Below are 27,743 nucleotides of genomic sequence, written 5' to 3' on the forward strand. Positions count from 1 at the left end.
GCATCTTAGCTCTTGTAATGACAGCTAGGGGGGTCTCCCCAGGCCTGGTAAGAGTTCCTGTCAGCAGTAAAAGGAATCTCACAACAGGGTGTGTAAAACAGCATCCAGGGACCTCCCTGGGAAGCATAATTGCTGTGGCTTAAAGGTGCTTTCTGAGAAAAGGAAGGGCCAAGTACTAGAAGGACAGGTGGAGCCGAGGAATCAGCCAACAAGAAAGTCCTCAGGTCTACTTTCTTGAAGGAAAAGAGAGAAAGGAAAGAAAAATGAATCAAGGGAGTGTTAAGAAGTACTGATTCCAAACTGTTCAGAGTAAACTTATTCTTATAAGTAATCTCATGTTTCCTTGTGTGGAATGCAGCTGTGTCCGCAGTACTGGCCGGAGAACGGAGTCCACCGGCATGGCCCAATCCAGGTGGAGTTTGTGTCAGCTGACTTAGAAGAAGACATCATCAGCAGGATATTCCGTATTTATAATGCCTCCAGGGTAAGAGTCACGCCAGTGTCACCTCCATTGTGGTTTCCTTCCGTTCTCAGTCACTCACTATCCAGTGTGCTTACTCTGTGTCGGTCATTGTTCTGGGAGCATGGAATGTATCAGTGAAAACTGAGCCCCTTGACCTTATAGCATTTACATTCTAATGGGAGGTGACTGATAATAAGTAATAGATGCAACACATATAATGAGATATGTTAGAAACTGATAAATGCTATAGAAAAAAAGTGGGGAGGTAGGAGGTGCTAGGGCCTGAACAGGAGGGACAGCACGGCTCTGTCTTAGGCAGATGTGCAGTGTGAGCAAAGACCTATGCACGGGAGGGACCAGTCATTCAGTCTTCTCTGGAGTCAGCTTTCCAAACAGAAGTAACAGTCTGTGCAAAGGTCCTGAGGCAGGGTTCCTGCAACAGTAAAGAGGCTGATGTGGCTGGAGCACAGTAAGCTAAGGTCACCTAAAGGGGGAGAGGGATGTGGTGTGTAAGGGGTGGCAGAGATCATGCAGGGCCTGGCAGGCCACTGCAAGGATTTGGGCTTTTGCTGTGAAGGAAATGAGCCACTATAGGGTTTGAGTAGAAGAATTATATGATATAATTTACATTTTATAAGGAGCACTCTGGCGTCTGTGTTGAGAATAGACTATGAGAGAGGCCCATTAGAAGGCTATTATAACAGTCCAGGTAACAAACAACAATGGCAGGATAAGACTGGTGGCTTCTGGAGGTAGTGAGAGGCGGAGAGATGCTGGTATATTCTGCCAGCAGAACCAATAGGATTTGCTGACAGGTGGGTCCCAGGAAGCTGAGGGCGACTCTCTGGATTTAAGTCCTGAGAGCTAGAATGGTGGAATTGACATGAACCAAGTTAGGAAAGACTGTAGGTGCAAACAGGACTGGTGGAGGGGACAGGGGCACACCTGGGGAGAGGGTCAGGAGTTCAGTTTGAAACAGGACTAGGTTTGAGATAACTATTAGACACCTAAGTAGAAATATCAAGTCGGCATTTGCATCTGTGAGGGTGAAACTCAAGACACAGAGGTCTGATCCTGGGGATACAAATTGATGACTTATTGGAACATTTAAAGGCATGAAATCTTCAAGTAAGAGACAAAAGAGAAAGGGACCCAAGGACTGGGACCCATCAGCAAGAGGTCTGGGAGAAAAGCAAGCCAAGGCAGAGGGGAGCGGTGAGGGAGAAGGAACAGCCGGGAGACGAAAGTGTCAACAGGAAAAGCATGATCACCGGTGTCAGGGGCTGCTGCGGGCCACGGAGGGTATAGCTCAAATGACCCAGGTGTGGCAGGATGAAGACTGTGGTCTTTTCTAACACTTTCTTGAATACTGCGGTTCCATTTAACCATGACCAAAGATGAACTATTGTTACCTTAGCAAGAGTCGCACCAATAAGTAAAATCATATTATACTTAACAGGAAACAGTGCAATCTATAGCACCCTGAGCTCACAAAACATCTCCTGATTATAATTTATCCTTTACCTTGAACTTACCTGTAATTAAAGCCATTTGACCTTTACTGCCCAATGTGGTCAACGCTCACGTTGAAACTTATTATCCACGTGGCTTTTGCGAAATGGTTAGCCTTCTGCTTCACTTGTAGTTGTCTGACCTGTCATTTAAAACACCTGATTGATTACAACAGCTCCACCTTAGAACTCCTAGCTCTCAGGCCGGCAGGCGCTTGCTTCCCTGTTGTCTCTGGGCAAGCCTCTCCTTTATTAGAGCCCTGCTTGATGGGAAGCCAGTCGGTGGAATAGCTCACTGGAACTCAGTAGATAGAGTAAATAACGCCTGTTTTCTTTTCCCTCCGCGACTGTGGTCTGGCCCTCCAGCCCCAGGACGGGTATCGGATGGTGCAGCAGTTCCAGTTCCTGGGCTGGCCGATGTACAGGGACACGCCGGTGTCCAAGCGCTCCTTCCTGAAGCTCATTCGCCAGGTGGACAAGTGGCAGGAGGAATACAACGGTGGCGAAGGCCGCACGGTCGTGCACTGCTTGTAAGTGTGAGACAGAGCTCTGCCTCTTGGAGTAACCAGCGACCTGGTTACCCCCTAGTTTTACCATCTCTGACTCCACTCGAAGTGGAGAAGAAATGAGTAGGTGTGGGTGAAAGGGGTCGCTCTGCCTACCTGGTGGGGGACTCGGTGTGCTTCGCAGCAAACAAGATAGGCACGTTTTGCATTGGGATGGGCTGTCGCTGCTTTAAAAACAAGCCTTGACCTTGTGATTGAGACCTCCACCACACACACACACACACAAAGACCCTCTGGGCAGGCTCGGTGGGCTTCGACCAGCACCCAAGAGCCAGTTGCTAAAATTGGGGGGAATTTTCTGAGCTGGCTGAACTTTCTAAACTGTTGGTAACTTGAGAAGCCATCCACAGTGGAAGTATTGACATCACAGAAATGAGCCAGTGTAAGGTCAGGGCGCACTCCCATAGCATAGCCCGTTTACCATCACCTAGCGGGTGATTTGATGGAAATCCTGGCAGAGGCTTCAAAGGGACTGTCCCTTTTTCCTTTGTGGTTTTAAGGGAGTGTTTTGTTTTGTTTTGTTTTGTTTTGTTTTGTTTTGTTTTTAGCCTGGGGATGTGGGTATTGGGAAGATCTGGTTAGAGCCACTGTCTCCAAGGTGTGGTGTCCAGGCCACCAGTTTTAGTAGGTGCTGAAATGGGAGACCTGCCACAGAGCAGCGACTCCCAACCTCAGCTGCAACTGTGAGTCATTCAGGAATTTAAAAAAAAAAATCATGCTCTGGCCACACCCACGCCCAACTAAGTCAGAATCGCGGTGGGGGGGGGGAGGGGCACCCACTGGTGTTCTTTCAGGCTGCTGGATAATTTCAATGTCCAGTGTCCGGCTAAGATGAAGAGCCACGGACAAGAGACTGCCATGCTTTTCAAAGCACTTTCACCTGCATCTTCTCATTGGTGATGATATGTAGCTAATCAGCCAGCTGGAATTGGCTTAATGAAGCAGGCAATTAGGAAGGCATGGCAATTAGGGAAGATGTTTAGAGAATTTGTGGAAACTTAAAGTATTAAGCTTATGTCTCTTTTTTTCAGTGGAGTGTAGAAGTATACAATGAGATCGCTCGCAAATTAAAGGGAAAATTAAGTTTTACTCTGAGCTCACTAACCCTAATTAAAATGACCGGCTCGGCTAAGGGTTGGGTTACTGTCCACTTGGTGCCTGTGTCTCACGCACTGCCACCCCCAACTCGGGGCCCTGGGGACCTTCCTGGCGGCCTAGAACTCAGCCCTGCCTCTCAAGGAGTCAAAACGCGGCATGTCATCCTGTGGGAAGCTGATACTCCCCTGAAAAGAATCTTATGAAACTGCTCACAAGGAACCTCACCCAGAGGTGCTCATTCTTTGTCCCCTGCAGAGCTGTTTATAAACCCCTCCCCCCTAACCACTTCCCCTGCCTTTTCATGGACCCAGTTCATTAAAAACACCTCTACCAAGAAAATGCCCAAAAGGAATGATTCACAGCTCACATCCTCATTTTTTATTTCTCTTAAGTCAAGATAGAGCCTCTGATCAGTATAAGATTGGAGAGTCACCAGAGTGCGTTGATACAAACCTGGAGAGGGAAATTGACATTTTACTTAGTTTATATTATATCTATTAAGTTTGTTTGGAAAACTAAAAGTAGTTTGCTGATACCCACTTCTGTATTTTAGAACTAAGAGCGGAATACAGGGTGCCCAATCTGATTAGTGGCTTCCTTCCAAGGGTCGGTGCTATAACCCAGAGGACTAAGTCATAGTGGGGGGAGTTGAGGCACCGGGACAGCCTGAGGAAGAGATACAAGGATCCGTTACCTCACTGCACCTCCTAGACGAGCATCGACTCTAATCTTCCAGGACACAGTTGTAGTCCTAGAACTAAACAACTATGTCACCTTTCCCTGTGATGTCTCAGAGGGTTGTTACTTAACTGTAGTGGGTGGTGGTGGCATCTGTAGTTTCTTCATCTTCTTCTGATGAGAAAACCTTGGGTTTTCTTAGGGACCCGTTCTCCCCCATTAGGTCTCATGGTTCTTATGGGGCTGCCTCTTGCACTCTCAACATCCAGGTGTCAATGAGACCCAGGCCTGGTGAGAATGTTGTTTTTTGTTTTGTTTTGTTTTGTTTTTATGCAAGGGGGGAATAGACAGACAGGAAGGGAGATGAGAAGCATCAACTCATAGTTGTGACACCTTAGTTATTCACTAATTGCTTTCTCATATGTGCCTTGACTTGCGGGCTCCAGCCAAGCCAGTGACCCCTTGCTCAAGCCAGCGACTTTGGGCTTCAAGCCAGTGACCTCTGGGCTCAAGTCAGTGACCATGAGGTTATGTCTATGAGCCCACGCTCAAGCCGGCAACCTCGGGGTTTCAAACCTAGGTCCTCAGTATCCTAGGCCAACACTCTGTCCACTGCATCAATACCTGGTCAGGCAAGAGAATGTTTATTTTTTAGGTTTATAAATCTAAGATTTTTAGTTGTGAGAAACAAAGTTAGGTTAAATTGGTATCTTCCAGCGTAGGCCAGCAAAGAAACAAGAAGAAATGTAAGATACCACCATTTTGCAGTCCTGGGTGAAAATGACAGCTGGTTGCCGACAGCTGCTGAAAGCATTGGGTGAAAAGCTAATGGCGGAAGATCAGTTGGTGTCAGTGCAAAGACAGAAACTAGACTGACAGAGCAGAAGAGAAGAGCTGGGAACTGGCCACACCCTCAGGGTCTCCTGATTGACAGCAGAGACCTCACAACACACACCTGCGGCGGGGCAGCGGGAGAGACTGCGACTGCGGCACACCTATCGCCCTGCCTGCCTTGCAGACAGGAATCGCTCCCAGACAGACCGCAGACCCAGACGTGAGAAAGAAACCCACCATGTTTCTCAGGTGAAATCTTTATGACAGTGAAGTAGCCAAAGACACGTTGCATGGGACAAAATACACGAACCATGCAGGAAATATTGACAAATGAGATTTTTTTTGTGTGTGTGTGTATTTTTCTGAAGCTGGAAACGGGGAGAGACAGTCAGGCAGACTCCCACATGCGCCCGACCGGGATCCACCCGGCACGCCCACCAGGGGCTACGCTCTGCCCACCAGGGGGCGATGCTCTGCCCCTCCGGGGCATCGCTTTTGCCGCGACCAGAGCCACTCTAGCGCCTGGGGCAGAGGCCAAGGAGCCATCCCCAGCGCCCGGGCCATCTTTGCTCCAGTGGAGCCTCGGCTGCGGGAGGGGAAGAGAGAGGCAAATGGGCGCTTCTCCTATGTGCCCTGGCCGGGAATCGAACCCGGGTCCCCCACACACCAGGCCGACGCTCTACCGCTGAGCCAACCGGCCAGGGCTGACAAATGAGATTTTATTAAAGTTAAGCACTGTGGTTCATCAGAAGAGTCCAATAAGAGTGAAAAGCAAGATGCAGAGCCGGTGAAGAGTTCTGTGATGCATCCATCTGACCAAGAGCTCGTAGCCAGAATACTTAAGAACTACTGTAGTCAACAGGAAAAGAATAGACAAGCCAATTGTTTGAGCATAAAACACTGGACAAGAACTTCGCTTTAAAAAAAAAAAATCCAAATAGCTAATAAGCATAAGAAAGGTCCTCAGTACCATTAGTTTTCAGGAAAATACACATTAAGTCAGAATCCACACCAGTGCATACTTACCACAATGGCTGAAATTTAGAAGACAAACAAGTGATAATACCAAGGTTTGGGGAAGCTATGAAGTAACTGGAACTCCCATACACTGCTAGAGGAGGTAAGCATGCTATAGCCATTTTTGGAACTGTTCACGGTGTCTGCTAAAGCTCAATATAAATACATTCTCTGAGCTCTGAGCTCGTTGGCACCACGAGACATATTTATAGCAGATTTACTCATACTACCAGAAACTAGAAACAGCCCAAATATTCATCAGCTGTTAGAGAAATAAATTATACCACGGTATATCCACTCAATGGAATCAGTTTCAACAACATAAAAGGATAAACTACTGATACAACATGGATGATTCTCGCACAGATAATATCAAGTGAAATAAGATTCAAAAGAGAATATACTGTTTGTTTCCACTTATACAAAAGTTGAAAGCAGACAAAAGAAATTTATGATGCTAGAAGTAAGAACAGAAATTATCTTTGGGGTATTGAAATTAGTAAGAGGGAGTCTAGAGTCTGATCATGGTTTGTATTTTTATCCAAATTATGGTTACATGGTATATGCATTTGTAAAAATTAACTGAGATATATACTCAATTAAGTCCACTTGTAGACTTAATTGAAGATATGTGATACTTTATTTTTTAAAAGATGACTTGGACTGATCAAGCCAACATTTGAACACAAATATTAATCTTAAAATCACAAAACAAGGAGCAACTTGCTATCTGCTGTTCTACATAATGACAGTAGATTTTTAAGTTATCCTTGTCCAAAAAAAATTTAAGTTCTTATGACATTTTGGAGCTAACTTCCAATTTATAAGAAATACAGGATTAGAGAGTAACATGTTAAATTACTCAGAGACACAACAAATGAGGACAATCAGAATATGGAGATCTCTGTTTAAAAAATGAGCACATTTCCTTAAGAAATAAATTGCCATGAAAAACAATAGAGCAAAAAGGAACCTATAGGTTGAAATAAAGTTGCAAGACATTTTAACCACATACTGTTTGGGGACTTTGCTTGTATGTGGTTTGAAATAGGCACCAGAAGAAAATGTATTAACCTAGAAAATTTGAACAGTGACTAGAAATTCAGTTATATCAAATAGTAATGCTTATTTATTTTAGGTGTGATAATAACATTGTATTTTTCTTTTTGTGACAGAGGGACAGATAGGGACAGACAGACAGAAAGGTAGAGAGATGAGAAGAATGAATTCTTTGTTGTGGCACCTCAGTTGTTCATTTGATTGCTTTCTGATATGTGCCTTGACCAGGGGGCTACAGCAGAGTGAGTTACCCCTTGCTCAAGCCAGCAACCATGGAGTCATGTATGTGATCCCACACTCAGGCGGGGGACCCCACGATCAGCTGGTGAGCCTGCACTCAAGCCTGTGATCTCGGGGCTTCGAACCTGGGTCCTCTGCATCCCATTCCGATGCTCTACCCACTGCACCACTGCCTGGTCAGGCTGTATTTTTCTTTAAAGATCCCTAGATTGGTTGATTCTAGAACTGGTACAGGGACAATGCAGAATAAGTCTGGAACGTCTTGTGGCTCCAGAACATGAGGACATGCTCAAAACAAGAATGGAGGCTTCTCAAAAGGGCACAGGGACCAGCCCGATAGAGCACCTGATGGCCCAAGCTGGCACAATTGCAGCAACAAAATAAATATCTATACTCCTGGATTTTAGCTCAAAAAGTGAAATGATATGTATAAGTCTAAACTGACATAAAGCCTGGCCTGTGGTGGCGCAGTGGATAAAGCGTCGACCTGGAAATGCTGAGGTCGCCGGTTCGAAACCCTGGGCTTGCCTGGTCAAGGCACATATGGGAGTTGATGCTTCCTGCTCCTCCCCCCTCCTCTCTCTCTGTCTCTCTCTCCTCTCTCTCCCTCTCTGTCTCTCTCTCCTCTCTGAAAATGAATAAATAAAATTTAAAAAAAAGAATGTGTTTAAAAAAAATAAACTGACATAAAATTTACAAAAATCAAAATAAATAAGCAAGTACAAATTTTAAATGGGGGAGAAGAGATAGTTCTCTCTTAGAGTAGAATGTTGAAGGAAAGAAGGAGGGAGAAAATCAATGAGGTTAGCACCACAGTGATTATTGTCACAAACAGGACCCACCAATGTATGCTAAAATCACTAGATGAAACTTGGAGAAGAAACGAGATATTTGCATAATTCCAAAGCACCTTTCCTAAGGTATTCATGAACCACAAAGAGAAAGGTAGCATCTACACAGTGGAATCAATCTGCCAGACACTCACCATCTTAATAAGCAATCAAGGTCACCATCACTAATAATAAGACAGTTTAACATGAATCCCTTGAAGGATGCAGCAGCCCTTCTGTTATTTTCCTGCCAAAATATATAACCCCGTTTCCAATCATGAGAAAACATCAGACAAACCCAAATGAAGGGGCATCCTGCAGTTTGTATTGTAATGACTTCTCAAATTATGGCTGGGATCGTGGCTCCTTTCCACATCTGCATTCTATATTTTATATTCCAAAAAAATAACTGACCAGTACTCTTCAAAAGTATCAAGGTCAAGAGAGACAAGGGAAGACTGAGGAGCTGTCACAGCTGGGAGGAGACTAAGTGGACTAAATGCAAGGTGGGGTCCTGCAGTAGACCCTGGACCAGAAAAAAGGACATTCATGGACTCTGGTGACATTTGACTGGTGTCTGTAATGTAGATGATAGTTTTGTAGGAGCATTACTCTCCTGGCATGATGATGTACTGTGGTCATGTCAGATGTCCATGTCGGGGGGGGGGGGGGGGGTACAAGGGAACTCTCTCTGCTATTTTTGCAACAAATCAATATCTCTAAACTTAGTTCAAAATTAAAAGCTTTCTTTAAAAAGATCCCTTCTGTTTTAGAGATAAATAATGAAATCTTTAAGGCCAAGTTCATCTTTGAACAGAACCCGCACCCCTCACCAGTTTTCCTGTTTGTTCATTGAGAAGTTTCCAAGGCGGCCCTCTCTGTAATAAAAACTGACAAGGTGCTATATGAAATGATATAATCCAGGGCTGGGTGAAGCTGAGGGGACAGGACAGGACAGGACATGCCAGTCATCGCCCCCAGACAGGTGAGTGCGCCCAGCTCTGGGCTCCGTGAGCTCCCTCCGCTTTCATGGGAAGGATTTGCGCAGGTGGAGAGTTCCAGCCTCGGAGGCTCCCCCGGTACCGGTTCCCTGGGTTCGGGTTGTGCGTGGTGTGAGGAGAAACACAGACCAGCGGCTTCTTTCCTCTGACAGGAACGGGGGCGGCCGCAGCGGGACCTTCTGCGCCATCAGCATCGTGTGCGAGATGCTGCAGCACCGGCGGACGGTGGACGTGTTCCACGCGGTCAAGACGCTGAGGAACAACAAGCCCAACATGGTGGACCTGCTGGTGAGTCCCCCCGCCCGCCGGCGGGTCTTGTCCCCATTCCGGGGGGGGGGGGGGGGGGGGGGGGGGGGGGGGGGGGGGACTCGGCCAGCTCACATTTGCCGGGCACCTGATTCACGGGGAAGAGGCCCATTTTCAAAAACATAATATAATCACTTTCCTCGCAAGGCTCTTTCTCCCTCTTCCTCTCTCTGCTTTGTCATGAGGAGACTGTCTCAAAGCATTTGAAATGTGAAAATAGTTGAAACTCACAAGCGAACGTCCTTATTAATTTCCGTTCCTGGCACTGCCTTCCACGTGGCTACGCACTTAGTCTTCAGAAGGAATAATCGCAGTCCGTGAAATGCCAGATTTTCAAATTACATATCTTATAAATAGCTTAATCACCTAATATTTATGAAAGCTGTGAATTTGGTTTGACATCCAAAATATTGCCCTTAATTACGGTGGCGGTAGCGAGCGGGGAGCGGAGGAACAAAGGACTCTGTGCAGCGATTTTCTCGTTTCCCCGAGATCTCCTTTGTGCGAGTGTGGAGCTGCTGAAATGCCGACCGCTGGGGCTCAAGAATAGTCAGAGTGGAAGGGAGGACGCTTTTCGATTAGGTTTTTGTACTGCTCTGTCTGAGGCGGGGAGAGGGAGGAAGGGAGGCCGCGGCCGACCAGCGTGGGAAGCCTGCGTTCTGGGGCCTAGGGCACTGCAGCAGTGGGCTTGAAACTTCAAATATCAGAAAGAGACTCAAGGGAGAGTTGAAATTTAAGATGAAGTTGAGGAAGTAGCCATGGTCCCCAGTCATTATTACAGCATTACCCGGGGCTGGATAATGATGATAGTGACCAACGACACTGACTCCTCGGGAACGTCCAGCTCAGGCCCCAGAGTGTCTGCTCTACCTGGATGTGTGTCTCATGTTTGATGAGCTGGCCGGGGAGTTTGGTGGCAGGCACGATCTGGCCAGGCGGGGATTCCCACGGCCACCAGCCATGGGCAGTTACCTTCTTGGCCTTTCTGGAAGGAGGACTGTGCCCTCCCGATGGCTCCTCTCTCCTTCCTGCCCCAGGGGAGGCCTTCAGAAACCCAAATTCCAGTCTCAGTTCCGCCACCAATTCAAGTGGTGACCTCAGACAAGTTATCTTGTCAACTTGTCTCCTTGGGAAAGGCCCTTAACTCTCCTGAGTCTGAGTTGTGTCAACAAGGGACAGTCTTGGCCTGTTGAAGTGATGCCATGTGATGATTTAGGTGAGTATTTTGGAAACTGTAAAGGTGAGAAAGGTGGTCCCCAACAGTGTCGATGCCCACAGGGCACCGGGCAGCCAGCAGCCAGCTGAGTGAGTTAGAGCCAGCACTGGGTGAGAGGAGGGGGCATGGCCTCCGGGACTGTTTGCGTGGTGCCCTAAGTGCCTTTCGGGCGTCACGGAGCTCGTGTGGGTGGACCGAGGCTTATGAGTGTGTCCGTGGTCACTAGAACCAGCCCCTCCCAGAGGCAGGGCCACCAGGAATTTGAAGATTCTGCCACCACAGACTTCTCAGTCCCCTGGGCCGGAGGCAAGTGAGAAAGGGTGGTTGGGAGCCAGGGGCGGCCTGAGGTTAATGCAGGTAAGAAGGCTGGCAGAGAATAAAATCACATGCATCAATTAAAGTATTCTGTGACTTCATTTGGTATTTAACCTTCCTGATTCACAGGCAGATGTGTAATTTCCAAACTTTGGTTGGTGCCTGAGCAAAGCTGACCTTGCCAAAAACCAACAAACAACAACAAAAAAACCTCATTTCCCTCTCAGTGAAGCAGATCGCTGGGATAGATCGACAGACCCCTCTAAGCTTTTCCTCAAGTGGTCCGGCCACAGCCTTCATCACTCACAGATGTTTATGGGCTGAAACGATGTGGCTGTTCCCAAGTCAGTGGTGCTGGCTGTGGGACAGGGTGACTCCTCACCACATGAGCAGAGACCGGGTGGTTGGCTCAGATGGGAGCTGCTGATGCCAGCTCACACGCACAGGTTTCTGTCCTTCTGTGTAATTCAGGGGTCCCCAAACTACGGCCTGCGGGCCACATGCGGCCCCCTGAGGCCATTTATCCAGCCCTCGCAGCACTTCCGGAAGGGGCACCTCTTTCATTGGTGGTCAGTGAGAGGAGCATAGTTCCCATTGAAATACTGGTCAGTTTGTTGATTTAAATTTACTTGTTCTTTATTTTAAATATTGTATTTGTTCCCGTTTTGTTTTTTACTTTAAAATAAGATATGTGTAGTGTGCACAGGGATTTGTTCATAGTTTTTTTTTTTTATAGTCCGGCCCTCCAACGGTCTGAGGGACAGTGAACTGGCCCCCTGTGTAAAAAGTTTGGGGACCCCTGGTGTAATTAGACGAGAGAAAACAGGAGCCTTGGATGCCCCGAACTCAATGGGTCAGCACCAGTTTGGGGTAAGGTCAGGGACTGAGACACGTAGGAAAGTTTTGCAATTTCCTGAGAAAAATGTCTGATAAATTCATCACAGTGAATGTTAGCAAAGTAGTATCTGATGACTGGAATAAAAATGTCATGTTGCTCTTTGCAGTGGGCTTGAAGCTTCTGAATTAAATAAGGACTCTTGTCATTTGTTGTTGGGGTTTTTTTGTCTGTAAGTACAATTTTGGTTTAGTTTGATATTCATACGTGTGTGTATTGGCTAAAAGAATTAGTTCAGGTCAGGAGGATAATTCTACTGGGCATAAGAGGCTGTCTGGGACCAGAGTTTCTCCTGAGCATGAGCTGTTGTCCCAGCGGCGGAGAGCCGTGATGCGTCTTCATGGACCAGCGAGGCGGAGTGCACCTCGTGCTGGCGGCGGGGAGCCGCGGACGGGGCGGGGAGCCGCGGACGGGGCGGGGAGCCGCGGACGGGGCGGGGAGCCGCGGACGGGGCGGGGAGAGCCCTGGCCCGGCCCTGCGCCTGCTCCTGCACCGCATGCAGAGGCTGAAGCACGCCGTGGTCCCCCCCCTTCAGAACGTGAAGACCCTGCTGCTGCCCCTCCTGCCAGAGGGGGTGACAGTCAGTGCAGAGAGGGGTCTGTCTGAATCCCTCTGAGGCTCTGATTTTTCTAAATTGCTTCTGAGTTTGAAAATCCATCCATCCATTTTTGAAGGATGGCGTTTTACAAGAGAGATCTAGGAAGGCCCTAAAAGATTTATTTCTTAAAATTTTTAGTTTTGGGGGCTCTGGAGAAAAGTTGGTTGATTGCTAGGAAGCAAAATAATTTATAACACAAAACGGTGTTTTTCATCCAGCAAGGTCAGGGTACTTTTTCCTTACTGCCTTTTAGCTCAGCTTCTAAGTTTCCTGTCTCCTCGCCCAGCCTCCAGTCCCTGTTAAAGAGTGGAGTCCCCGGGGCGGGCCAGGACCCACGTCTGGGATTCTGAGCTCCTTTGAAGCTGTGATAGTTGTGGGGAAAGCGACTGCTTCAGCAAACAGCTGCCCTCTCGCCTCCGTCCGCCTGGCTTGGCTCTTGAAGCGTCCAGGGCTTGCTTTCATGGAGGGACAGCCTCGGGGACAGAGCTGGCCCAGAGATACCTGTTATCCCCTAGGATGCCGTGGGACCTGTGGCTGAAGTTACCAAGATCAAGGCGATGAACACATAGTTGACATAGTGTGTGTGTGTGTGTGTGTGTGTGTGTGTGTGGTGAGAACACTTAGGATCTACCTAGTCTTGGCAACGTTCAAGTATATAATACTATATTATTGTGAACTGTGGTCACCATGCTATATATTACATTCTCAAACTTTTTCTTATAATCGAAAATTTATACCCTTGACCAACATCACCCCATCCCCTGCCACCCCACCCCCCCATCAGCTTCTGGCAGCCACCATTCTAATCTCTGTTTTTTGACATTGGCTTTTTTTAATGAGAACTTTAAAAATTCCAGAGACTGATCCAACTGATCTGGGGTGAGGTGGTTATGAAGTGCTGCAGGCAAGAAACGGGTCAGCCGGGTCCGCAAGCCCCCTTTCCTGCCAAGCAGGCTGCCTGCCCAAGCCTACTCCCCACCTCTCTGGCTCCTGTGCTCCGGTTCCGACCGGATCACTGCCAGGATCCCCCAGCCTGGGACGCAGAGCTGGCCCCCCAGACTCAGCCCATGTTCCTCTCTGTGTCATGTATGCATACGCTGCACGCTGTGGGCCTGCAGCTCTCCCCTGTGCAGACAGCACACGAGTCTATGTGCAGAAACTGCCCCTCTACCGCACTACCTATGGGTCTGTGTGATATCTGCAGACTATTGGAAAGGTAGGGTGTGGTGTGTGGAGGTGTGTATGTGTGCACGAGTATAGCTGTATGGATAGGTAGGTATATATTTGGGTGTGTATGTGTACACGAGTATAGCTGTGGGGTATGGATAGGTAGGTATGTATTTGGGTGTGTATGTGTACACGAGTATAGCTGTGGGGTATGGATAGGTAGGTATGTATTTGGGTGTGTGTGTGTGCACAAGTATAGCTGTGGGGTATGGATAGGTAGGTATGTTTTTGGGTGTGTATGTGTGCACGAGTATAGCTGTGGGGTATGGATAGGTAGGTATGTATTTGGGTGTGTATGTGTGCACGAGTATAGCTGTGGGGTATGGATAGGTAGGTATGTATTTGGGTGTGTATGTGTGCACAAGTATAGCTGTGGGGTATGGATAGGTGTGTATGTGTGCACGAGTATAACTTTGGGGTATGGATAGGTAGGTATGTATTTGGGTGTGTGTGTGTGCACGAGTATAGCTGTGGGGTATGGATAGGTAGGTATGTATTTGGGTGTGTATGTGTGCACGAGTATAGCTGTGGGGTATGGATAGGTAGGTATGTATTTGGGTGTGTATGTGTGCACAAGTATAGCTGTGGGGTATGGATAGGTGTGTATGTGTGCACGAGTATAACTTTGGGGTATGGATAGGTAGGTATGTATTTGGGTGTGTATGTGTGCACGAGTATAGCTGTGGGGTATGGATAGGTAGGTATGTATTTGGGTGTGTGTGTGTGCACAAGTATAGCTGTGGGGTATGGATAGGTAGGTATGTTTTTGGGTGTGTATGTGTGCACGAGTATAGCTGTGGGGTATGGATAGGTAGGTATGTATTTGGGTGTGTATGTGTGCACAAGTATAGCTGTGGGGTATGGATAGGTGTGTATGTGTGCACGAGTATAACTTTGGGGTATGGATAGGTAGGTATGTATTTGGGTGTGTGTGTGTGCACGAGTATAGCTGTGGGGTATGGATAGGTAGGTATGTATTTGGGTGTGTATGTGTGCACGAGTATAGCTGTGGGGTATGGATAGGTAGGTATGTATTTGGGTGTGTATGTGTGCACAAGTATAGCTGTGGGGTATGGATAGGTGTGTATGTGTGCACGAGTATAACTTTGGGGTATGGATAGGTAGGTATGTATTTGGGTGTGTGTGTGTGCACGAGTATAGCTGTGGGGTATGGATAGGTAGGTATGTATTTGGGTGTGTATGTGTGCACGAGTATAGCTGTGGGGTATGGATAGGTATGTATGTATTTGGGTGTGTGTGTGCACGAGTATAGCTGTGGGGTATGGATAGGTAGGTATGTATTTGGGTGTGTATGTGTGCACAAGTATAGCTGTGGGGTATGGATAGGTGTGTATGTGTGCACGAGTATAACTTTGGGGTATGGATAGGTAGGTATGTATTTGGGTGTGTGTGTGTGCACGAGTATAGCTGTGGGGTATGGATAAGTAGGTATGTATTTGGGTGTGTGTGTGTGCACGAGTATAGCTGTGGGGTATGGATAGGTAGGTATGTATTTGGGTGTGTATGTGTGCACAAGTATAGCTGTGGGGTATGGATAGGTGTGTATGTGTGCACGAGTATAACTTTGGGGTATGGATAGGTAGGTATGTATTTGGGTGTGTGTGTGTGCACAAGTATAGCTGTGGGGTATGGATAAGTAGGTATGTTTTTGGGTGTGTATGTGTGCACGAGTATAGCTGTGGGGTATGGATAGGTAGGTATGTATTTGGGTGTGTATGTGTGCACAAGTATAGCTGTGGGGTATGGATAGGTGTGTATGTGTGCACGAGTATAACTTTGGGGTATGGATAGGTAGGTATGTATTTGGGTGTGTGTGTGTGCACGAGTATAGCTGTGGGGTATGGATAAGTAGGTATGTATTTGGGTGTGTGTGTGTGCACGAGTATAGCTGTGGGGTATGGATAGGTATGTATGTATTTGGGTGTGTGTGTGTGCACGAGTATAGCTGTGGGGTATGGATAGGTATGTATGTATTTGGGTGTGTGTGTGTGCACGAGTATAGCTGTGGGGTATGGATAGGTAGGTATGTATTTGGGTGTGTATGTGTGCACGAGTATAGCTGTGGGGTATGGATAGGTATGTATGTATTTGGGTGTGTGTGTGCACGAGTATAGCTGTGGGGTATGGATAGGTAGGTATGTATTTGGGTGTGTATGTGTGCACGAGTATAGCTGTGGGGTATGGATAGGTAGGTATGTATTTGGGTGTGTATGTGTACACGAGTATAGCTGTGGGGTATGGATAGGTAGGTATGTATTTGGGTGTGTCTGGTGTGTAGATTTGGGTGTGTGTTGGAGTGGAGGGTGTAGGACTCAGGTAGGGACTCACAGATGTCCCTGAGCTGTGCCCCCACCCGCTGTGGCTGGCAGTCTAGGTGGCACTCCACTTCTCCTGGGCCTGGGCCTGGCCCTGCCACATGGCCCTGAGGCTCACAGCCTCGGAGGAGCAGCCCTGCCGTGCCCTGTCCTCAGTCCTCCCGTGGCCGCTCTTCCCACGGCGGGGAAGCATTGGAGTAATCACTGACGGCCCTGTTCCTTCTCTCTGCCCCAGACTCTGATCTCCTGGGGGCCAGGCTGGCCAACCCCTCGGCACCAGCGGGGCCCCTGGTTCCCAGGAGGTGCCCGGGAAATATCAATATTTGCAGAGTGACTGGCCATTTCTTCTCTGCACCCGGACCCACGTCCATCTGGCCATCTGCACTCTGGAACCTGGAGGAGCTCTGGCTACATGCTGAATAGGGACCCGGGCATGGACTGCATGGGGCTGTGAGGGAAGGAAGTTCTCCATGCATTTTGAAAGCTATAGATGAGAGTAATGACTCCTGCAGTCATTGTCAGAGTCACACAGCTGTCTTAGCGAGGGGTCTCCTTGTTAGAGTGGCTGGTCCAGTTGACCTGGCCGGGACAAGGAACCCAAGTTGGGGACCTCTTCGCCCTCCTAGCAGGGGCATTGGTCCAGGTTTTTTCTACACTGAAGGATCAGTGAGGACAGGATCCAACTGAAACTCTGAAACTTGTTTTAGTTTCAAAAAGCAGGTGCACCACAGAGGGAGGTAGACTCTTCTCTTTGAATCTTCTCAGGTGACGCGGGGTGTTTGAAGTGCCAGACTGCCCGTGGGGCCCCGGTCCCTCAGACACCGTGTGTGCAGACAGCAGGGCTGGGCCCTCCAGGGAGGCTCCCAGTGCTGCCTGTGGGGGTGTGGCCTCCACACACTCAGAATACAGACTTCTGAAACCACCTGGCCTCTCAGTGCCCTTTCAGGTTTCACCTTCTCCCTCTGCCTGCTAGCAAGGGGCGTGGTCTGGAGTGAAGGTGGGGACGGCGTCTTGGCATAGGTCACCGTGGTTACCACCCTGCACACGGGTGAGCCCCACTCCCATGCCATCTGGAGAGCCTGGGACCGAGCATCACCACTTCCTTCCCTGAGGCGCAGGGATAGCTCCTGTGGTTTAATTACACAGCTCAAAAGCAAGTGAGTTGAGAGGAAAGGGCAGAAGACAAGCCTGTACCGGGTGATCAAATGTAATCAGGTTCCAACGTAGTAAGATTTCAGGCACTTCCTGAGGTGCTTGGGGGAGGGGATGCAACGATTTATGCTTCTTCCTATTCCTCTTATTTTTCTGATTCTGAAAGCAGTCAGCACAGAATCTGTGAGGGTTGACAGCTTGCTTAGGAGGGATAAGATGAGAGAGAGAGAATTCATTTTGAGAATTAGAGTCTTGCCTACGACAGGGCAGCATCAGTGACCAGCACAGCAGCCCCCTGGCAGCAAAGCCTGAAATTGCTTTTCCTCCTCGTGTTGTGGCCCGAGGCCGGCAGCCACATTTTCACAAGGTGAAATTTTAATATTTTCATATGGTAAAAGGATGGGCTCGTATTGGACACGGAAATTAGTTGCACAGTTAGGTTTTTACAAAATCATGTTTATCCAATAAGGGATTGAATCTCTTTGATTTCCATGAAAACAAAAAGTTCTCTCTGTGATACACACACACACACACACACACACACACCAGGAAAATGATTCCTAGCAAATAGGTCAGCTGAATCATCAGACAACAATGGAATTTTAAATTTCAAGTGATTTCTTTTAAATATTCTGAAAATAAAAGTATTAAGTCCTGAAAAATACTGGATGTGAATCACAAAGTATTTGTGTAGACATGATTGTCAGTTCTCTTGAGTATGTATATACCTAGGAGTGGAATTTCTGGGCTGTAGAGTAACTCAATGTTTATAACCTTTTGAGAACTGCTAGACTGTTTTCCAAAGTGGCCGTGTCATCCCACATTCCCGCCAGCAGTGGGTGGGGCTCCAGCTTCTCCAAACCCCCCCAGCGCATGCGCTGTGTGTCGGTGTGGGGTTTAGCCATCCTGGAGGGCGTCCCAGTTTTTGGTGTTTGATCTCGTGGCACCTTCAGTAAATGGAAATGATCTTTCCCTTTTGTCCTCACCTCTAGATTCTAAGCTTCCTGCAGACTGAGGCTGTACCTTGAAATCTCTGGTCTCTAGCCTTTAATGTTTGTTGGGTTGAGTCACATGCTGCTGATCCCTTTGTCAATGACCAACATTTAACCCCCAAAATATGTCAGGTTCTGCGCCAAAGACTGGTATGTTATACACAGACAGATAAGCTATGGCCCTTGTCTTCAAATGAACAGGCTGGACTGGTGGGTCATTTAGAGAACAGTTAATAGGCCCCAAAAAAGAAAATTGCCACGACTAATCAGGAGGCACATATCCCCCCTCAAAAAATGTAGAAATTTATTTTTAATTAATTTGACAAACCCAGAAATAAAAGACCCATTTCCTTGGTTGTGACCGTTGTGTTGGGTGACGAGACCGTGGTGCTGACTCTCACAGCTCAGGAAAGAGTGTCTCTGACCGGGAGACGCTGGGCTGGGCATCGGCACCCCGTGTCCCTCCGCCTGGTCAGAGGCCACGCCCAGGCGCACCCCGGTCAGCACAGACACGGGTGGAATGTACTCCCTGCCACCTGAGACAGCGGGGGGGGGGGGGGGGGGGGGAGGGGGAAGGGGGGTGAGCCAGGACCTCACCCGGAGCCGGCTCAGACCAAGGTCCGTGATCTGAGAAAACTGTGCTCAAAAAAAATGAAGTCACTGCCTGCGTGAGAGCCAGTGTGTGGTTCCCAGAGGTCACCACACAGTTCCTCTCAGAACCTCTCTATCCCGGTGCCTCTACCTGGAGCGCCTGTTCTGATGCCAGGTAGGAGGACCATATACTTAACCGTGCAAACTGGCATGCTTTTGAGAGTAAGAGAGGATGTTACTAATGCTTGTGCCAGTGCGCCAGGTATAAAGCAGTCTGCCCTGGCAAACCAAGGCACATTACCACCCACCCCAGCTCCACCTGGCCGTTCTCTCCCTCCTGTTACCTGCTGCCTCTCCCGGACCTTCCCCTGAGGAGCACCTCTCTCTCTCCCGCCACCCCCGTGTTGGAGGACCACCACGGGCCCTGTTCTGCTCTGCCTCGGGGCTTGTCCTGGGTCGCTCGTCTCTTCCTCCTCACTGCACCTTGGACTTCTCAAAGTCAGAGCCCACGTCATGGTGTTTGGTGCTTAAGAGGTGCTTTAAAAATTCTCATAAAATGGCGGAAATCCTGCAGGCCGGGAATAAAAGGTAAAGCTGGCCCAGGAGTGAAGCGGCAGTTCATCACTGCGGCCCCGGATGAGCGAGGCAGGGAGGCATTCCCCAGCACCCACCTTGCCTGGCGCTCCGCGTGCTGATGTGCAGGTGAACATAGGTGTACAGACAGACATGTGTGTTTCAGTTGTCCAGAGCTTTTCAGAAATTCTCTCTCTCACCAGGCCTTGGGGGAAAAATACATCTACAAACAATGGATCGGTACATCTGTGGTTCAGAACCACCACGACTTTCTCACTTATCTCTGATTCACATCCTTCCCAGTTTGATTTCTCCCGATGAAACCCCCGCCCCGTCTGGCATAATCGCTTCACTAGAGACAGCACTTAGACACTTAGAGCTGACATTTCCCCCTTCTGTTTCCCAGGAGCAGTACAAGTTCTGCTACGAGGTGGCCCTGGAGTACTTGAACTCTGGCTGACGGCGTCCCAGCTCTGCAAGCCAGCCCTTCCTTCCGTCCCACAGAGCCAGGCTGCTCCGTGGCCTCCGTGGAGATGAGATCAAGACTTCTCAAGTATGCTTATTTTGCTTTGCATAACTGGCTCTTTTTAAGAGCCCGAGGAAGTGTGTATAAAACCGCTTGCACTGCCCAGTCCCCAGTGCTGCCGCTGCCAGACCGCCAGGCGGCGCTGTCGTCCGACCCCGTCTCCCGGGCACCGGTGTGCGCGAGCGGCGGAGACATCCGGCAAACTGAAGAGCACAACTATATTCTTATGAAGGAATTTGTACCTTTGGGGTATTATTTTGTGGCCCGTGAACCTTTGTTATTGCTACAGCTGAGTGTACATTTTTGTTCTGTGGAGAATGCTACCTGGCATTATGATAATATATTATTTTAGTTAATATTTGTATTTTAACATGTTGCATAATATAATAAGCTTATGTAGCTTTCCGAGACTAACAGATAAACATATATAATGAACAAAGACATGTTGTAGGAGTTGTTGTTTCTATCAGATTTGTATTGTTTCCAGAGGAAAAGCTGGAGAGGAACTCGGTTCAGAATCGCAAAGCTCAGCGATCAGATTCACAGATCGAAAGCTTTTCCGTTTGTTTATATTGTAAATATTTTTGATTTCGTCAAATTATTTATTCATTAAAAGAAATTTTTGTGAAGCACAGTGAGTGACAATCCTTTTCATGAAGCCCAGGAGATGATTTACTGTATATTACCTGTGTGCATTCTCGACTCTATAAATAAAGACCGGGGACCAGTCTTGGGGTGTTCCTGGTGTCCCAGCGCCCAGGCGGTGGAGACAGCTCTGGTCACTCCGGGTCACTGGTGGACAGGCTCTCCCTGGGAACTGTTGGCCGGGAGCAGGTAGAGTTGAGAGAGTTTATCAGTGAGAAACGGAGGCGCAGCCTGGGAGCCTCCCCTGGTGCTGAGGAAACACAAGCCCAGAGCGTGCCCAGGCCCTGAGCGCTCGCCGGCTGGGCAGGCAGGGACAGAGGCTCCGGGCCGGGCACCAGGGCTGGGATTCTCCAACCAGAGCCACCTCCCCTTTCTCTGCTTCACCTCCGGTAACTGGGCGGCATCTGTCCTCTCCGAGCCTCGTCCGCACCTGCCACTTGCGGAGAGAAGACTCTTCACAGGGTTACGGGACCAGAGTGCCATCAGAGCAGGACACAATGCTAACAGTCCTTGGGACGGGAAGTCACCGCAGGGCAGCCTGCTCTGCTCTGCTCAGAGCCCCGCCTGACCTCGGGAGGCCGTACAACACGAGTTTAAACTGGGTTCCAGGTTGTGCTAAAAGATGGCCAGTGGATGATGGGAAACACTCGATCAGTTCTGTGCCAGAAACCGTGCAGAGCACTCTCCCAGGCGGCAGCACTCCCCCCGCGACGGACTGACCCGGACAGTTAGAGACCTGCTCACAGCTGAGAGAGACGAGTTAGATTGAAGGACTGAACAACCTGTGCAGTGGGTGGGTGCCAGTGGCCCCTGGAGCCCAACCAGGCAGAGCGACAGCAGCAGTAGCACAGGCACCCTCGCTATGATACATGGCGTAGGAGACCCCACTCCCGCTGACACAGGGAGATGAGGCCCACTGCCCACTCAGGAACGTGGCTATAGGAAAACCACCTGCTCTGGGGGTTTGGGGGAGCAGAGCTGCCTGGAGCGGAGGCTGTCCACCCATGAGCCTGAAACTGATGCCTGCATCCGAGGCCTGGCGCTCCACGACGCTGAGTACGCCGTCTGTCCACACTGCCCTAACTGGTGTCCATTCCTCAGCCGTCCCCAGCGGGTGACACCCGCACATGCCCAGAACAGCTGGCCTGTCTGAGCTGAATCTGGACTCAGCGTCTCACTGCTCAGGCTTCTCCAGGAAAAGGGCCTCTCACCCTCCTCACCCAGCTCTCTTTGATAAGCTCCTAAAAGATTAGAAACTGCTACTGTGTCCACCTCAGAAGGATGGATCCATACAGAAAGCTATACCCCTTGGACACTAGCCGGGCCTTGACATGAAGGAAGTGTGGTGACCCTCAGTTCTCCTCTACCTGGTCATCGCTCTGACCTTCACCCTGTAGCTGGGGTGAACAGAAGCCATTGTCGCACGCTGTGGAAGCAGCCTTGAGTCTGACGATGCAACCCGTTTTCTAGTCAATCCCTACATCATCAACACCTCCACCACCCCCGCCGCCCTCTCTCACGGTGAAGCCAAGAGTTTCCTCTAGACTTTGGGTTGCTTGGTTTTTCTTTTCTTTCTTTCTCTTGCTCTCACCTCTTTTTTTATTTTTTATTTTTTTATTTTTTTGTATTTTTCTGAAGCTAGAAACGGGGAGAGACAGTCAGACAGACTCCCGCATGCGCCCGACCGGGATCCACCCGGCACGCCCACCAGGGGCGACGCTCTGCCCACCAGGGGGCGATGCTCTGCCCCTCCGGGGTGTCGCTCTGCCGCGACCAGAGCCACTCTAGCGCCTGGGGCAGAGGCCAAGGAACCATCCCCAGCGCCCAGGCCATCTTTGCTCCAATGGAGCCTTGGCTGCGGGAGGGGAAGAGAGAGACAGAGAGGAAGGAGGGGGGGTGGAGAAGCAAATGGGCGCTTCTCCTATGTGCCCTGGCCGGGAATCGAACCCGAGTCCCCCGCACGCCAGGCCGACGCTCTACCGCTGAGCCAACCGGCCAGAGCACACTTGCTCTCACCTCTTAGCAGAAATAGTGATAGAAGAGAAGGGACCTATTGTGGCTCTTTCTAATTTCTCATGAGGCCTTGCAGCATGGTTAAGATTCTCATTACTTTTAATACACGGAGTAAGTCTCTGTCCTTTGTTAAAAAAAAAGAAAAGAAAAGAAAAAGAAAGTAACCTCTTCGCTAAGTATCCCTCCTCTGTCTTCTCTCGTGCTCTGCCCCCCCCATGTGCCATCCTCAACCCCAGACACTGGCATGTCTGTGACTGCCGTGAAACCGGCTAACCCTGCTCCTGACTTCCTGGCATGGCCCCGCTCGAGGGCAGCTTCCCAACGGAATTCTACTTGGGTGCTAGGGTGGCTTTGCATTATGTCAGCTTGAGGTCACTGAGCTACACTTTCCAGAATTGCATCCTCTATATACTGCTCACTCACAAAGATTAGGGGGTATCTCAATGCTTCCTATTCATTTTGAAATTTCCCCTCATTTCTGTGAGCATATATATTTATTTCCAGTGAGTTGAGCCCCAGAGGGCGAGCGTGAAGCAGCAGCTTCGTTGTTTTCGCACTCAGAAGGTGGGCAGCTGCAGGCCAGCTGCTGCCTCCCGCCAGCAAGGCGGACCGGCGGGTAAGTGGAAATGTGTGTGAGCAGCCCACCCGTGCTCTCCCCAGGGTTTTCTTGCTGCTGCTCGCTGTGTAAAGCCAAACCTAGGACCATATTTTTAGGTTTTGTTGAGACATACAGCTCCCGTTACCAAAACCAGCATGTTATCTACTGCTGAATGACAAATTGCCCCAAAACTTAAATGCTAAAACCATCAGTAAACATGAATTGTCTGGTGTCATTTCTATGGGTCAGAAATTTGGAAGTGGCTGAGTCTGGCTTGCAGGCCACTCATGAGGTGACTCAGAACGGTGAGTCAGGGCTACGGTCATCTGAGAGCTTGCCTGGGGCTGGCCTGTCTGAGCTTTTCCACGAGCCACTTCAGTGTCCTCACAGCATGGTGGCCTGGTTCTCCCAGTGCCCCAAGAAGAAACAGACAGAGCCATCATTCTTTAAAGACCTAGCCATGGGAGTCATACTCTGTCACTACCACACTATCTTCTTGGTTACAAGGCACCCCTTTTCAGTGTGGGAGGGAATACACCAGGCCACAATCCCCAGAGGTGAGAATTGCGGTAGGCCATTTGGAAGGCTGGCTGTCACCCAGCATCCTGCTCCAGTCCCCCCAATCGGCTGGCACCGCAGCCTGTGCGGGCTGGTAGCTGACAGCAAACTCCATCCCCGAAATGCTCAGCCTGCCGATCAGGCTTGCTCCTCTCCTGTGCCGTCCCCTCCCCTCCCCTCTCCTGTGCCGTCCCCTCCCCTCCCCTCTCCTGTGCCGTTCCCACCCCCGTGCCGTCCCCTCCCCTGTGCCGTCCCCTCCCCTGTGCCGTCCCCTCTCCTGTGCCGTCCCCTCCCCTGTGCCGTCCCCTCCCCTGTGCCGTCCCCTCTCCCGTGCCGTCCCCTCCCCTGTGCCGTCCCCTCCCCTGTGCCATCCCCTTGCCTATGCCATTCTCTCTGTACTGCTAACTCACTTTTGTCCTTGCAACTTCTGCTGACCTCACCTCCAGTCATTTGTACTGTGCCCTAAGGAAATTTTGGCGCAAGGCTCTCTTGCCCTCACACACGAGAAAATGACCCCCTCTGAAATTCTCTCAAACAAACATAAATCATTCTTCCTCATTCCAAATACTTCCTCAGTTCCAACACTAACTTTCATACTCCACTTGAGCTAACTGATGGTCACACCATGCAACTGTCACCTTGAACTGCCTTACCTCTGAAATCTGAAATAAAACACACCAACTTCTGACCTCAATCTCTTAAACAGCTAGCTTTCTCTTTGCAATGTTCCTGCCATCCTTGTTCTTTTAATTTATAAAAACACCCAGTTGATTTTCTGAGTGACTTCTAATTTCAGACAAGCTAGACTAACAAAGACCATATTTACCCTCATAACTTAAACAATTTAAAAAACTGGGAAAAAAAATATTTTTTTTAAAATGGTTTTCAGGAAACTGAGCATCGAGTAATGAAGAAATCAGGAAACCAATGAGGTTAACCCTAGGATTGCCCCAGCTTACAGCCTGTAAAGATTTCTAGACCATGGGTGCAGGGAAGGAAAATTCAGCTGGAGCCCAGGGGCCTCCCTGACTTGAAATGACTGTTCCTTTATTTCAGCTGAGAATTTGAAAAAGCCAAAGTAGGCTCTGGCGGGTTAGCTCAGTGGTAGAGCATTGGCCTGGCGTGTGGATGTCCTGGGTTCAATTCCTGGTCAGGGCACACAGAAGAAGCACCCATCTGCTTCTCCACTCCTCCCCCTCTCCTTTCTCTCTCTTCTTCTCCTGCAGCCATAGTTCCATTGGTTCAAGCAAATTGGCCTTTGGTTCTGAGGATGGCCTCTGCCTCAGGTACTAAAAACATGGCTCTGCTGCCGAGCAATAGAACAATGGCCCCAGATAGGTAGAACATCGATCCCTAGTGGGCTTGCTGGGGTTGATCCCGGTTGGGGCACATGTGGTAGTAATCTGTCTCTCTGCCACCCCTCCTCTCACTAAAATAAAAAAGACATAAAAAGTCAAGGTAGCTAGAGTTTGCAGAGCTGCATAGCAAAAATGAGAAAGCTGCACCTGACCTGGGGTGGCACAGTGGATAAAGCGACCTGCAACGCTGAGGTCACCGGTTCAAAGCCCTGGGCTTGCCTGGTCAGGGCACATATGGGAGTTGATGCTTCCTGCTCCTCCTCCCTTCTCTCTCTCTCCCCTCTCTAAAATGAATAAATTTTAAAAATTAAATAATAAAAAATGAGAGCTGCATAGAGAAGGAGTTCTGAAGCTTGGCAGAGTGACCCCCTCAAGTCTTTGGCTAAGTACTGATCAGGATAGATAGGTAAGGAAATACCTGAGGCCAAAGAACCACCCAGAAAGATTAGAGGTAACAGCACTCAAGAGTTCACTTGGGGCCAGAATAGTTCCTATCCTCACTGGATAAAGAACCCAGAAAAATTTTGCCTCAGTAAGTGGGACAAAATTATCTCTAAACTAAACACAGCTGTGGTTCTGCCTTACACAGCAATAACTGAAAAGATCAAATTGTTCCAAGTAATTTGACTGCATCACAGAATAAAACTCAAGAACATTAATAGAACTACAAAAATCTGCAGCACTTAAGGAAGTAAAATTAACAATTTCTGGCATCCAACCCACACAAAGAAGCAGGGAAATATGACACAGAATGAGGAGAAAAATCAATCAATTGAAATTGACCCAGCAATAACATGAATAATAGAATTACTATACAAACACATTAAAATAGTTTTTTATAACCATATTCCAACTAAATACATAACCTGGAGAAAATATTTAGCATATTGAAGCAAAGACAGAAGATATTTTAAAAGACCCAAATAGAACTTCAAAAGATGAAAACTACAAAGCCTGAGATTGATGTGTGTGTGTGTGTGTGGGTGTGGGTGGGTGTGCGCGTGTGCACATGCATACATGTGCTAGATGGGGTTAACAGCAGATTAGACCACAGAAGAAAAAGTCAGTGAACTTGAAGACATTAAAGAAACCACTCAAAATAAAACACATACAGAAAAGATTGAACAAAAATGAACCATTGGAATCTCCCCAAAGTGGGGGGAAAGGATGACAGAATAAATATTTGAAGAAATGATGACAAAAATTTTTGAAACTTGATGAAAATCATAAATATGCAAAGTCAAAAAGTCAAATCTCAAGCACCAGAAACATGAAGAAAATGACATTGAGATACATTATAGCTAAATTGCTTAAGAACCAATGACAAATAAAAAATCTTTAAAGCAGTCAGAGAAAAAAACATACGTTCAGAGAAAATTAAGAATTATAACATACTTCATTTTGAACAGAATGAAAACCAGAAGATAGTAGAACAATGAATGATTACACAAAGAAAATGGCGGCAGAATAGGAGGAAGTTACGCTCAACTCCTTCCGGGTCCAAATTGGGATTACAGCTAATTTATAAAACAATCAACCTGAAAAATAAACTGAAGACTAGCTGAATGGAGAAGTCTTATAACCAGCGATTTACAGAAGCATCATCGAGACTGGTAGATAGGACAGAGTCACAAAAAATGCTGACCCCGCACACATACGTGGCAGCTGAAAATTCAAAGAGATATCCCAGCTTCAAATTTTTCCCCTGTGGAACATGGGGTCTCAACTCCATGCCAAGCACCCCAGCCTGAAGCATCCGAGACAGAAAGAGGCAATCACATAACATCTGGTTGTATAAGGATTCTGTCTGCCAGAGAGAAACAGGAGTCTGCTAGAAACCCAGGTGTCCTCTTAAAAACCCAGCACACTAAATTTCAATCACAGCCACATATCCTGGTCTGTGGAGGAGAGACTGCAAACCGTAATGAACTGGAGTTGTGTAAGGACAGACTGGTTTGCATAAGGAGAGAGTGCTGAGAGGACAGCCACCAGGGTCCCCTGGCAAGCCCCTCTCCCACCCAACTCACAGACACCATCTTTCCTGGGTCAAGCACTCTCTCCTCCAAACTGCATCAGCCTGGAGGACTGCACTAGCTGGACCCTCCCAGTCCCTGTCAAACTACTTTGTTGAGCTCATGCCCAGCATAGGAATTTGCTGCTTCAGTCTATGGTATAGACTTCCTTGAAAAGATCTTGATGGTGAATTCAGGGAGAGTCAGAGACTGAGTTGTGTGGCTTGAAGCAGGAGCCATTTCCAGGCCTCCCAGCCTGGGGCTAAAGCCACAGTGGATCATATAAAAAGCTTCCCAGACAAGAAAAAGTTAAAGGAGTTTATCACCACCAAACCAGCATTACAAGAAATGTTAAAGGGTCTTCTTAAAGAAGAATGAAGGAAAATAAAAAAGAACATGGTTATAAAAAATAAAATGACAATAAATACATACATATCAAAAATCACTTTAAATGTAAATGGCTTAATACTCAAATGAAAAGATATTAAGTAGCTGAATAGCTTAGAGACACACCTTAGAAGGAAAGATACACACA

The 27,743-nt window shown here is 48.3% G+C and overlaps 1 protein-coding gene across 5 annotated transcripts in view; it reads left to right on the forward strand.

Moving 5' to 3' along the window:
- The window catches only part of PTPRM (protein tyrosine phosphatase receptor type M), an 899,870-nt gene extending 879,217 nt beyond the window's left edge, over positions 1-20,653 (forward strand). For all 5 annotated transcript variants that reach the window (XM_066246290.1, XM_066246286.1, XM_066246288.1 and 2 more), the window contains 4 exons: positions 359-484; positions 2,341-2,504; positions 9,450-9,585; positions 19,905-20,653. In XM_066246290.1, the coding sequence (XP_066102387.1) occupies positions 359-484; positions 2,341-2,504; positions 9,450-9,585; positions 19,905-19,958 (480 nt within the window). In that variant the 3' untranslated portion in view covers positions 19,959-20,653. The remainder of the gene's footprint in view (positions 1-358; positions 485-2,340; positions 2,505-9,449; positions 9,586-19,904) is intronic.
- The last annotated feature ends 7,090 nt before the right edge of the window (positions 20,654-27,743 follow it).

This window comes from Saccopteryx bilineata, chromosome 11 (genome assembly GCF_036850765.1).
Source record: "Saccopteryx bilineata isolate mSacBil1 chromosome 11, mSacBil1_pri_phased_curated, whole genome shotgun sequence".
In the NCBI taxonomy this organism is placed as follows: Eukaryota; Metazoa; Chordata; class Mammalia; order Chiroptera; family Emballonuridae; genus Saccopteryx; species Saccopteryx bilineata.